General features: G+C 37.6%; 1 protein-coding gene across 1 annotated transcript in view; it reads left to right on the top strand.

Moving 5' to 3' along the window:
• Positions 1-14,253, top strand: part of fig4a (FIG4 phosphoinositide 5-phosphatase a) — an 82,392-nt gene that overhangs the window by 28,034 nt on the left and 40,105 nt on the right. Inside the window, exons 12-16 of the mRNA XM_037685473.1 lie at positions 8,209-8,342; positions 9,235-9,351; positions 11,471-11,516; positions 13,247-13,395; positions 13,573-13,739. Of these exons, the coding sequence (XP_037541401.1) occupies positions 8,209-8,342; positions 9,235-9,351; positions 11,471-11,516; positions 13,247-13,395; positions 13,573-13,739 (613 nt within the window). The remainder of the gene's footprint in view (positions 1-8,208; positions 8,343-9,234; positions 9,352-11,470; positions 11,517-13,246; positions 13,396-13,572; positions 13,740-14,253) is intronic.

Genomic DNA, 14,253 nt, shown 5'->3' on the forward strand with positions numbered 1-14,253 from the left:
AATTCAGTTTATTTATATAGTGCCAAATCACAACAGAAGTTGTCTCAGGTCACTGAACAGAAACATTCACATACATTTAAAGTCAGTTAAAAACATTATTTATCTAAGGAGCCAACAGACTGCTTTGAGTTTTCACTTCATTGCAATTTGGCAAAGTGTTAAAAAACTCTTTCTCAAAGCTCTTACTGTCAATCTTCCTGAATGGTGTTTAGGAAAAAAAAAGAAGTTTTTTTTGTTTTTGTTTTTTGCAATTTCTAGTCATTAAATCAAATTCACCCTGCTTGTATTGACACTCTGCTGCAATACAGCAGGTTTTGGTGTCCAGGTGGGGATGTGTATTCTGCAGAGCACCTGATTGGTTGTTCTGTGTTGGTTGTTACATCCTTCTAGTCGTGCGATTTTTCTCTGGTTAAAATTCAATCTTAAATATTAATATTTTTCTGCATTGCTTATCGATTTGCTTATCGAAGGTAACAAAACATACCTCTGCACTCACAAAAAGACAAACTTGGCTTTTCTTTTCAGTTTTCTCCCCTCGCTTTATTGCAGTAAAACCACCAGCAGTCATTAAGCTTCTCTTTATTTGAAAAATAAATAGAAAAATGATTGGATTGAAATGTGAAGTATGATATGAATAAGTGCAAAAACCTTTCCCACCTTCAAGTAAAGTTAACAAAGGGCTGCGTGAGTCATGAGCATTTTTTTCTCTCGTCATTTTCTTCCTGGTGTGCATCACATTGGGCAGCTTCTATTGGGCATGCAACCATATAATTTATAGCTTGGATTTCAAGCTCACGTTGCCACTCACATGGGGAGCTGTGAGCTGAGGGACCAATCACAGGCCTCAGAAGTCTGCACAAGCTAGAGCCATGTGAAATAGTCAGACCTTAGAGAATAAGGGAGAAGCCCACCCTCTCCTGTCACGGTCCACTCTATCCCCAAAAGACCGAAAGGGGACAGATTTGGAAATTACCCATAAAACCTTGTCTGTCCACCTCTCCCAGAGGGAGTGCCAGTGTCAGCAGTACCCTGTCAAGTCTGAAATATGTGTCTGATTTCATCACAGATCTCTGCATGTCTTCAAGTTGGTAATAAAGGATGAGCTCAAAAAACAATTCTAGTTTGTTTTGCTAATAACTTTTTTAATAGTTTTATAACTCGGATGATTAAGTTCAGTAATAATGTCAAACGCTTTTGACAAATCGATAAGTAGAGTTGCACAACATTGTTTCTTATCAAGTGCAACTCGTACATCGTTTACCACCCTCATTGCAGCTGTGATGATATTATGCTTTTTTCTTTAGCCTGATTGACGAGTCGTTAAAATAGCATTAGAATATAAAAACTCCTTTGCTTGCTTACTCATAAGGCCTTCAGTAATCTTTGACAGCACTTATAGGTTAGATACTGGTCTGCAGTTAGTTAAAATTGCTGGATCAACCCCCCCCCCCCCCCCCCGTTTTTTTTTTTTTTAACAAAAGGAAAACGTAGGCTGATTTCTAGAGGGAATTTCAATGTTTTCCAAAGCATGGTAAAAAGTTTTGCAAGAGACTTAGAAAGAAAGACTTAAAATCAGCTCCCAATTTCAGAAAATATGGTTCAATTAAATCAGGTGCGCTTGTTAAAACAATTCAGTATTTCTGTTTTAACATAGACTGGAACCGACTCATTTAAAACAAAGGTAGGGAGACCCTGAGAGTGTTTACTCACTGATGGAGAATTACCAGTACTGACTTTAGAGTTTCTGTGGATTATTTAGATTTTGAGTGGTGCCATACAAATATTACTCTGATTTGTCTTTTTTGATCAAAGAAGAGCTTTTGTTACTTAACTGTCTAAAAAGAAACCAATCAGTAGTAGAATCTGTTTTTCTTGCCTTGGCCCAAGCCTGATTACGCTCCTGAATAACATCTGCCAGTTCTGTGGAAAACCACAGGTTTGCCTTCCCCTTTATTTTGTATTGCTTTAATGGAACATGGTTGTTTACAATCTCCATAAAGCCATCTCTAAAAAATGGCCAAGCCATCTCTAGATGGAATCAGATCTGTTTTTCTCCAGTCAAACCTGAACAAGTCTTGATAATAAGCTTGTTCACTAAAAGTTTTAAGATTCTTCTTATAAATGATTAGGGATGGGGCCGATCCGATCCAGTATCGGTATCGGCCTCCGATACCAGCATAATTTACGTATCGGATTTTCTGATCCACCTGCCGATATTTCCGATCCATGATGCATGTTGGCTTCAAACTGTGGAATGGATTTCCTGAACGGAGGCGTGTCTCATGAACCCAGAGTAAGAAGACCCACCTCACATTCAGGAAATCCATTTCATAGTTTGCAGCCTGCTACAACGTGAGGACAAAGTTAGCAGCACTGTGGCTAACCGCTAACAAACTTTTCATCGAAACATGTCCGCTGTGTGGAAGTATTTTACACTAGAAACACCACAAAACAAGACAGCATCATGCAATGTCTGCAGAGCCATAGCGCCACATTAAACCGTGATAAAGTTAGTTTTACTATGGACATTCAAGCTCTGTGGCTTCAGCGGGGCGTTGCTCTTTGCTCAAACGGAAAGAGGTGACTCGACCCCGGCCAGCCGCGTCCAATCTGCCCCGCTCAGTCTGCCCATCTCCGAGGAGAGACAGACTGAGCGCGGCTGCCCCAAATCAGGCTGCCTGCTTCGGATTGAACAAGAAGACATCACTGAAACCACGGAGCTCAAATGTTTACAGAGAAGTTGTTAAACTTCATCATGATTCATGACCAACTGCTATCAGTTGTAGAATATGAAGTATTTCACAGCTTGATACTTGCAGCCAAGATATAGTTTACCCTCCAGGTGATATTTATCAGTACAACAGTAAACGATCATTAAAAAAACATATGATTTGAAAATTATATTAAAAACAAAAAAAGCTACATTATAAAGTGATGTAAAATACTAAAAACGGGAACAGGTCTGTTGGTTTTTGCCATAAACTTAGCAGGTGTTTGAAGCCATTTAACATTTAATTTAATTTAATTCATTCATTTAAAAAAAAAAAAAAAAATCATGAAAAAGAAAACATTGAATGAAAAAAGTGCAGAAAGAAGAAAAAAATTCTTATCTGTCCCTTATTTAAAAATATATAAAATAACTTTAAACAATCACTTAAAATTAATCACTTTAATGTCCACTTTAAAGTTAGGAATAAAAAAACATGTTTTGTGTTAGCAGAATTTAATTCTAACTTTAAAACTTATTCAACATTAATAAAACTTCCCTCAAGTTGCCTTTTTGGACATGCATGCATATATTTGTACAAATTGTACTTGAGAGGAGATTATTACAGCCTCATATAAAATCATTGATGATCATGATATCGGAACTGGATCAGTATCGGCCGCTATTCAGACTTGGGTATCGGGATTGGATCGGTGCATCCCTATAAACGATATATGGTTTCATTTTGGGCACCGAGCATTTCTATTAGTAGCAACAACACAGTGGTCACTTAAGTCATTGCAGAAAACACCAAGAAAGGGAAACTGATGTGGCACATTGGTCAGAATTAGATCAATCAGAGTGGACTCTTTGGGGCTTTTAAAGTTTGGTCTAGTAGGAGAACTTACCAACTGGGTAAGACTAATGGAATCACAGAAAATTTTTAATTCATAAAAGACCGTTTTAAGCCAATCCTAGTTTGTCACCAGCTAAAACAAGTTTACCATAATAATAATAATAATAATATCATTATCATCATCTTTATAATCATAACTTTAACATGTTGACTGACGGGTATTGGTTGATTCTTCCTTTTAAACTTGATTCAGTTACCAGCATGACCATCTTCGTTGTAGATTAAAAAATAATAAAATACTGTCAATTTGAAAGGACTTCATCTTGTCATGAGAAAACACATTTTCAATTCTTAAATAATGCAACATATTAATCTGTGTTGTATTATGATGAGGTAACAAAATAACCTTTTACTCAGCCTCCTCCTGTGCATTCGTGTGCACCTGCTTCATCGCTTTCGCTCATAATCTGTGACCGTAGATTGTGCAGATTTGTGCTTTTGAGAGCGTTTGTTCATGCAAAATATGTGATTTCTGCTTAGATTGTGTAACATGTGTATGTTTGTGTTCTGCAGTGCTGGTTATAGAAAATGCTCTGCTTACTTGACTGGTTTCCATGTTTTTTTGCTGCTTCTGGATGCACACATTTACACAAATGTGAGCTGCTTAATGATGCATCTATGCTGATTATCACCCAGGGTGATGGATCATGAAGGCTCAGTGTAGGAGTACTCAGAGAACTTAATGGAGATGGTGTGACAACATGCCATAGCGAAGGTCTAAGTGAAATGATACTTTATGAGGTGTTCTTTAAGAAATACTGGGAAATGAAGACTCTTGTTTGTATTACAATGCATAGCCTCTCTGTTCTTGCAGTTCTTAACATCTGCACTTGAGCTGACAAGCATGGTTTAAACTGTTTTAACATGGTGTAGATATAAAGAGAAATGGATTAGGGGTGGTTCTGAAGGAGGAGTTAGCAAAGAATGTAGTACAGGTGAAAAGAGTGTCAGATAAGGTGATATGTTTGAAGGTAGAAGTAGAAGGTCTAATGGTAAATGGACTGTACTTATATAGCCCTTTTCTATCTTATCAAGATACTCAAAGCGCTTTATACTACAATCTGTGCCCTCATTTACCCAGCCATACAACACTCTTCTAGATGTAGATGAACATATGCATGAGATATATTCATAAATTAAACGGATTCTTTCATTTTTCTGGACCGTATATAATGTGCATTGAATTTAGAAATGTAACGTGAGACGTTAATTATCTTTGACTCACCAACGACAGTGGGTCATTTATTAACAGAATCAAAGTTTAACACATCACACATTTACATTAATTGGCAAAATATGGAAAATAACAACATGGCTAATTTTAGCAAGCTGTACAATTTTGATTGACCACACGGCGGTGGTTGAGAACTTTACACAGACATTTCTAAAATATCTGGAATGATTTCTACCTGATAGAAGAATTTTAAAGATGGAAAGATGAAGTTTAGAGGGAGAAAAAGATGGGTGAGGGGGTTTGTTTGTGTTAGCATCAGAACGGCACTCTCCGGGTTTTTCTCAGCTTCTTCCCCCAGTACACTTAGGTGGTATAAATCAACTCTTTTACCTGGAGATGTCTCCACTGGTACGAAAGTCCATTCAACGCACCCTTTCAGCGTCTCCGTAGGAACAGCTGTGAATCGTCCGAAGTAGTGACGGTACTTATTCGACACAAATTCACCTTACGAGTGGACTTCACATGAGTGGAGTCCGTCAGAGTTCCACCCAGAGGTGGAAGATGTTATAATCCCATAAGACTCGGAAGAGCTATGTGGTCATGTCAGGATCTTCCTGTTTCCCAGCACCGGAGCTGCAACGACTGAAGCCGGAGCCTGAAGCGACTCTGTTCTCTTCGACTCTTCTCGACACTGCCTTGAACTAGGAAGTACCGACATTTTAAAGGGCTCTATTTCCGGTTCATTTGGGAGTTTCTGATTGGTCAATATCGACCAGACAGGGGTGTGTTTTGTGACGTAAGAGGTCACTAGGAGTCAGAAAAACAGCAAGAATGTTATGGAACAGATTGAAAATGTTTTTAGAGACAGAGAGAGAAATGTTTGGACGAGTTGGCGGAAAAACAGGTGCCAGCAGGTGCCAGCTTCTCTATTTACGTCTGAGAGGATGTAAAAACAAGACAGCTCGTTCCAACACTTGTCTGCGTTTGACTCCAACCTTGGACCAACTTACCCTGCTCATTCAAAGACAGAAAATCAGAAAATGCATAATTACTCTGTAACAGACCTTAACATGAATTCTAACTTTGCATGAGGATTAAAAATCATTGTTACTGTTTCACAGTTAATTAAAAATGATTAGTTCACTGCAACATCTAAAATGGTTTGAACTAAAACACTTTGATTATCAAACATTTGTAAAACAGTAATGATAATAGAAAAGAGAGTGTTCTTTCACTTGAATTTTCAAGAAAGAAAGTCTCAGGATGGGTCAACCTGTATTTCTGGATTCAAATCAATGAAATGACAGTTTCTGTCCCATATGGTCCTTAAGGTCAAATCCTTTGACATCAGGCCTAGTTCACTACATAGATCTATACAAAGAAAAATCAGTGCTTTATCACATTCATACACCGATGGGACACACATCAGAGGTAATGAGGCGTTCAATGTCTTGCCCAGGGATACTTGGGCATGTGACTGCTGGTGGAATCGAACCCCCAACTCTTGCATTGGAGGATGACTGCTATAACCACTCAGCCACAGCCACCCCACATGCTAAATATTTTCAGTGGTTTTGCTCCACAGGTTGGATGAGGAGAACGATAATTTTTGTATGGATCTAGATGAAGTGATAGAGGGTATTCCTAGGGAGGAGAGAGTGGTGATCGAAGCCGACCTAAATGGACATGTTGGTGAAGGAAACAGAGGGGATGTGGAAGTGTTGGATAAGTTGGAACATTGGAGACTGTAAGGTTGTGGCAGGGGAGCATGTGGCCATACAGCATCGGATGGTTGTGTGTAGAATGACTGTTGTTGTGAAGAAGAGAAAAAGAGTAAAATCAGAGAAGAACAAATGGTGGAAGCTGAGAAAGGAAGAATATTTTGAGGAGTTCAGAGAGGAACTGTTAAAGGATCTGGGTAGTAAGAAAGAGCTTCCAGATAACTGGACTACTACAGTAACAATAATTAGAGAGATGGGTATTAAGGTACTTGGCGTATCACCTGGACAGATAATGGATGATAATGAAATCTGGTGGTGGAATAATGAAATGCAGAAAGCTATTCAAAGAAAGAGGTTAGCCAAGAAGAAATATGACGGTGAGAGGACTGGAGATAAGGAGATGCAACGTAGAGCAAAGAGAGAGGTAGCAAAGGCAAAGCAGAAGGCATATGATGAGTGGTATGAGAGGCTGGACACTAAAGAGGGCGAGAAGGACTTGTAAAGATTGGCGAGACTGAGGGATCGTCCTAGAAAGGACGTGCAGCAGGTTAGACTTGTTAAAGATAGGAATGGTAATGTTCTAACAAGTGAGGAAAGTGTGAAGGGAAGATGGATGAAGTACTCTGAGAAGATAATGAATGAAGAGAATGAAAGAGAAAGAAGAGAAGAGGTCATAGAAACTGTGGACCAGGAAAAGGGAAATATTAGTGAGGGTGAAGTCTGGAAAGCTCTAAAAATAATGAAGAGGGGAAGGCAGTAGGACCTGATGACATACCAGTAGAGGTTTTTGACTCAAATATTCAATGGCATATTTGAGGGTGAGAAAACGCCTGAGGAATGGAGAGTGTGCTGGTGTCCATTTTTAAGACTGTGGGTGATTACAGAGTTGTAGCAACTACAGGGGAATTAAGTTGATGAGTCACACAGTGAAGACCTGGGAGAGAGTTGGGGAAGTTAGACTTAGACAAGATGTGACCATTTGTGAGCAGCAGTATGGTTTCATGCCGAGAAAGAGCACCACAGATGCCATCTTTGCTCTGAGGATGCTGATGGAGAAGTATAGAGATGGTCAGAAAGAATTTCATTGCGTCTTTGTAGGTTTAGAAAAAGCATATGGCATGGTGCTGAGGGAGGAGGTGTGGTATTGCATGAGGAAATAAGCTGCAGTTGCAGGAATTGCAGAGAGGTATGTTAGACTGGTACAGGACATGTATGAGGACAGCAGGACAGTGGTGAGACATGTGTAGGAGTGACAGATAGCTTCAAGGTGGAGATGGGACTGCATTAAGCATTGTCTCTAAGCCCCTTGTTGTTTGCTCTGGTGATGGACCGACTAACAGATGTGGTCAGGCAAGAATCCCCGTGGACTATGATGTTTGCAGATGACTAGAGGAAGGCCAAAGAGGATATATTTGGATGCAGTTAGAGAGGATATGGAGGTAGTTGGGAAAGGACAGAGGATGCAGAGGACGCAGTGAGATGGAGGAAGATGACTCGCTTTGGCGACCCCTGAAGAGGGAAAAGCCAAAAGAAGAAGACCAAAATCATCCTTCACTATATCTGTACCTGTCATCATTGATTCTATTCGTGCATCTTGAAGTACATCAAAGCACCTTGATATAATCTTTGTTCAGCATATTGATGATAGTTATTCATGTGACTTGTTGCACATCTCTTTGTTGTTGTACAGAAACGTGAAAAGAGGAAACATGAGAAGATTCTGAGTGAAGAGCTCTACCCTGCTGTGATAAACCTCAATCAGTTCCTCCCTCCAGACCACCGCATTGACTACATTGCCTGGGACATGGCCCGCTACACCAAGAGGTTTGAGCAAATGAGTCAATGTTTTGACCCTAATTTACCTTTAAAGATAAGTGTAAAATACTAAAACACAGCAGTTTCTACTAGGTCTAAAAGCCTGATGACACTGAGGCACTGGCTTAACATACCAGTTTTTAATCATCTTTTAAGTGGTGTTTTGCCAGTGTTGATGTGTACTCATTAAAATGTGTTTGTTTCCATGTTTTGTTTGTTTTCTATGTTTCCAGCCTTGGAAAAATTCAATACCTGCTTCAGTTCCAAAGAAATCTTGTCAAGAGATGTTATGTTGAAACAGGATTGGCTTTCAGAACTATGTACCTGTCAGAGACAGGCTTCAGCACATTAAAACCCAGCTGCTTTAACAGCAAACATCTCACCTGAAATCTTTTTCTTGTACTGAAATAGATCTGATTCAAGGTTAAAACAGAGGTTGTCTTATTAGTGTAAAGATAAAACGCCAGGAACAGAGGTGCTTCTACTATTTTAGAGATAAAGTTGCATGATCATGTGTGAGCTTAATGAGTTTTTTCTGCAGTTTTTGATGTTTGCAATCATATCTTAGATTTTTTTAGATTTTTATTTTACGCCTTTTAAATCACAGCAGATGTTATTTATTTGTGTTGACACTGTTTTTTGATAAAGAAAATGGGTGCAGTCACACAAGTGGTTCACTGATGAACACTGACATTAATGTAAGATTTTGACATTTGCTGTAAACTGTTGTAAAAATGTGTTGAAATGTCTGAACTTGTTACAAGACAAAACGTGCTTTTATGTTAAACTACTGCTTGAAAAACGTATTTTATCTCAATAGTGTGTATGTCATCAATACATGTTCAGCCACACTATTGAAAATATTTGATGGTAGAACTTTCAAACTCCTCTTTGTTTTCAGTAAATTATGCAACGTTTTGGACCGCTTGAGCATGATCGCGGAGAATGTGGTGAAGCGAACAGGTTTCTTCATTAATCGCTCTGACTTCTACTGTCACACCCTCAGACCAGACGACAGGTGAGCCTTTTTTAATCCTGTGCTACTGTTTGTCTTCCCTCATCAAAAAGGGAGAAAGGTGAACATAATGTTCAGCCAATTTTTAAGTAGACTTTTATGAATAAACTAAATATATGTTTCCTTGTGAAGAAAACTGAAAAACTTAGTGATAATTTGTTTAGATATGCAGTAAATTAATGTTATACAGTAAAAGAGAATGTGTTAAACTACATCACTGTCTTTTCTTTCACCTAATCCTTTCCTGCTTATGTCAAATTACCCTATCAACACTGCCTGATTTTGAAACACTCCAGGCATCAATTCCTAATGGAAATTAAGCCTGATGGCAGCTTTATTGCAGATAAAATTTTGCTAATGAGCCAAGTCGATTGCCGCCTGTGCTCTTAGAGTCCAACTCCTCCATTGTTTGCATACTTTAATCACTTTCACCCTCTATTACCTTTCTGTTACATAACCAACAGCCATGCCCCAGCCAATATTCATAAGCCTTTCTTTTTTGCATTACACAATGCTATTTTCACACACTTTGTTATGCACATTCATGCACGCAGCCACTGCTTCCATGCAGAGTCAGACTCAACCTTCAGCAGCTTAATGTGGAAGAACAACTAGAGTAATATTACAGCACCTGAGGCCTTCAGGACATGGAGGAGTGGCTCGTGTGGAGGATTTGACTAACTGAATGAGGATTTGCTTTTTCATTCAACCTTTATTTAGACAGGTAAATCCCATTGAGCCTCGAGGACTTATTTACAAGAGAGACCTGATTTATTTATGTTCTTTATTATCTTTATTCTAAGGAGGTCATAGAGTTCATACAATTTATTTATTTTTTTTTCATTTAGCCTTTATTTATACAGGTAGTCTCATTGAGCCATGAGAACTAATTTTCAAGAGAGACCTGTTTAGGGAGCAGATGGGGGTTAAGGGCCTTGCTCAGGGGCCCAGAGTGGGGCGAATGAGGGTGGGGGCAGGTGTGGGTGCTTCACCTACCCCACGCACATTTTTGAAGTTGTCGGTACCGGGGCTTGAACCAGCGATCTTCCGATCACAGGCCCACCTTCTCTAACCTCTGCGCCACCACTCCCCCAAACTTTACATGACACCTTTTAATATCTGCTGTCTTTTAAACCTTTTTTTTTATGTACATTTAGAGGAAATCTGTATTTACTGAGAGACTTATTGTGTGGAAATGAGAGTAAAAGCAAATCTCACTTGTTTTTACTTTAGATTAAAGATTAAAAACGCGTCTTATTGTTACACACGTATTATTATTAAAAGAAAAGCTAAAAGCTAACTAAAGGACTTTATTACAGTCAGTACTCTGAACATAAAATAATAAGCTGCCATGAGCAGAGGGCTAGCTTAGTGTAACTAAAAGACCCCAAGCAGATAAACAAAAATAACAACAACAAACAAAAACATGTTTGACTCTGTTAAGACTACACGATCAATTTGGAAATGTTTAGCATTTTTAAACAATGGATAAACTGAAGAAGAAAAAAAATTTGGTGATTTAATTACATAATTTGATGTTTTCATTATTTATTCCATTTTTAGCGACTTTATTTTAAAGTTAAGTTCACCCATCATCATTCATACACTTTGACACACTTTGAAATTGTTCCTTTAAAGTTTAAACAAATTGTTTCTTTTTTCATGACCATACAAACAATTATTTATATCCAAAGCATGACAGGTCCTTGTCATTCCTGTGCCATGTTGCACTTATTTTTTTACTTTACACTTGGTAAAAGTGTGTATGTGTGAGATAAATAAAGATAACATGCTTTTAAAACCTTTTAAACTATATTTAAATTTTTATAATGTTTTTTTGGACAGTGATAGTCAAAATTCTCTTTTTTTTAAATTTTGTATTAATTTGCACATAAAGCAGTGATGTCATACATTACCACTTTCAGTTTATATATTTATTTGTGTTTATTTTGTTTGTCCTTGGATTAGTAATTGTCACACTATTTGTGCTTTTATTCATTCTTTTTGAATGCAGAAGAAAATAAATTAAGTAATATGCCTACAAATAAGAATAACTGATATTTGCAGCTTAGCACTTTTCTGTCGTGGTTTATTGACTTTCAGTTAAATGTAATGTTTACAGGTGGCGAGATGTTGGTGGATGTGTTACATTTAAAGGACGTCTGCAAGTAGGTCACATTGCACATTACTTGAGCTGATTTTACACGGTGAAGCCAAAAGACAACAAATTATTATTATTTGAACCCATCCAGAGGACCTGACTTAACTTTTTAAGATTTTTCTACCTGGATGCATGAGCTTCTATGAGCATGCATCAGGATATAAACTTGTTTAGCAGCCAAATCACCAAATGTTTCAAACAACCATCCATCCATTATTTTGTACCTGCTTCTTCCTTTTCGGGTCACGGGGGTCACTGGCGGACATATCCAGCAGTCATTGTGCGAGGGGTGGAATACACTTTGGACAGGTTGCAAGTTCATTACAGGGATGCACAGAGACAAACATATATATTTATACACAAATATACATCAAAGATATTGTGTTGCTGATTTTTGTTTAAAAAAAAATCCCCCTCTGTCTGTATAGCTACAAAGTTTCAGCTAAGTAATAAAAGTTAGTGCATAATGAGATGATTTTATGGAAACCTTCTGGATGTTATTGTTACATATACAGACACTTCAATTATCTATTTTATGATTAGTTTCAAGTTAAACCATTCAGGCATTGCCAACTAATTTGAAACTTAAGATAAGCATTTGGCCATCAATCCTTTTTTGAGCCAATAAACCTGACGGATAGGGAAATTTTTGCTTTCCCCAATACTGAAGTTGGGAGGGCCAGGCTAATGCCAATTACTGATATATTGGCTGTAAAATGTTTAACTTTGTCCACCCCTATGAATCTTACTAAAACAGTTGCTTTAAGACCTGTTTTAGCACTTGAAGCATTGAAACAGTCCACCTAACGTATGTCCACATTTTCTGTCCTCCTCTATTCACCATAAAGTTAAGTGTTTTACAAAAATATAAATTAAACAAAGGAACACCCTTCCCTGTTCATTGTTTCAACAGTCAGTCACATATGGTGAAGGCCTAATTAGTAGTGACTGCAGCAGTATGTTTTCTTTGCAGAGAAGTAAAGATTTCTGATAAACAACGTGTTTCATTGAGGACAACAAAGATAATGTTACTAATATATTTATATGCTAGGTTATCTGAACATTAGCTTGCTTACTTGAGAGGCACATAGCTAATAACAAGCAGGTTGGAGGATTGAAGAGAATTTATTATTGTGATTTATTTTATTTTTATTTTATAGATCAGTTAAAATAGACTTACCATGCTCTGTTCAGCAAAATGTTCTACACAGTATTGCTCTCTGCTTTGACTGTGCTGAAAGTGAAAGTTAAAGTGAACAACCATGACTTGAAAGTAGTTCGCATGCACCCTCTGTTGGATACATTATACAATTATGCCATTTGCAAGTAAGGGCACGGCTCGTTCCCAGCATTTTAGGGGTGAAAATTAGATGTGCTTACGTTGGCGCATAATGGACCAATTATCACTGATACTGATATGTCCCCAAACACCCATATCGGCCCTACCAATATATCGACCGGGCTCTAAAAACAACGCTTCAGCATTTGCTTTACATTTCAAACAGAGTTAAAGAACATCTTTACTTTTGTCACTACAAATTTGCTGTTGGTGACTGGTGACTTTCATGTTTTTGTAGATGGAAAGCCAATAATATTTTAGAAATATTTAAACTAGACATTAATAAAACTGTTTTAATACATTTGTACTTAGTGTAAATGCACAGTGATTTAGTTCCTGTTTAGTGCTTTGGGGGCACACAAACATTTTGTAGGTTAATTCAGTCATTGTTGTTCTAGACTGGTGTGTTGCGGACCAACTGTGTGGATTGTTTGGACCGGACCAATACAGCCCAGTTCATGGTGGGCAAATGTGCGCTGGCCTACCAGCTTTATGCTCTGGGAATGATTGACAAGCCGAAGCTACAGTTTGATACTGACTGTATGAGGTAAAGCTCATGTAGTTTAATACAAGTTTATCATGTACTGTATGTGCCAGTTATATCTTTGATTTTCTTTTAAATCTTATTTTTAATTACCACAATGCAAAGATGATTTCTCTAAAGCCCCATTTATTTCAGAGTTCCTATTTTTTTAACTTTATTTTTTTTGGTTGTGTGGTTCAGGTTGTTTGAGGAGCTCTATGAGGACCACGGAGACACTTTATCTCTGCAGTATGGTGGCTCTCAGCTGGTCCACAGGGTGAAGACTTACCGTAAGATTGCACCATGGACTCAACACTCCAAAGACATCATGCAGACACTGTCTCGGTACTATAGCAACGCTTTCTCAGGTAAGTTATACACCAAGTTTATCCTGAGATTTATCTATTTTAAAACTGAAACCAAACCTACTCTCATGTTCCAGGTTGCCATAGAAACATATTACACACTGCATACAAGCAATTATCTGTATGATTTATATTCAAAAGTATCTATAGGTTGAGTTAAATCAGTCTTCTGTTTTAGGTTAAAGATACACTGCTTGTTTTTTTATTTATTTTTTAAAAGTGTACTCTTCTAGATCATGAATGTCATTATTTTTAATTAAAACCTTTTTTTTTTATTGTTTTTCCAGAATGAATAACTATACAACATAGAACTTGATGATAATTTTTAAAAACAAGATTCAGATGTACAAGTTTGAGTTAATTATGGATTTTCACTAATCTACACCGTCTGTTCATAAGTTCACCTAAATCTTTTAGTAAGTGGTGCTGAAATTATAAGAATTTGACAAGAAGGGCCTGTACATAGCACATATATATATATATATATATATATATATATATATCATCAAGTTCTATG

This window comes from Nematolebias whitei, chromosome 12 (genome assembly GCF_014905685.2).
Source record: "Nematolebias whitei isolate Nwh7 chromosome 12, NemWhi1, whole genome shotgun sequence".
Classification (NCBI taxonomy): Eukaryota; Metazoa; Chordata; class Actinopteri; order Cyprinodontiformes; family Rivulidae; genus Nematolebias; species Nematolebias whitei.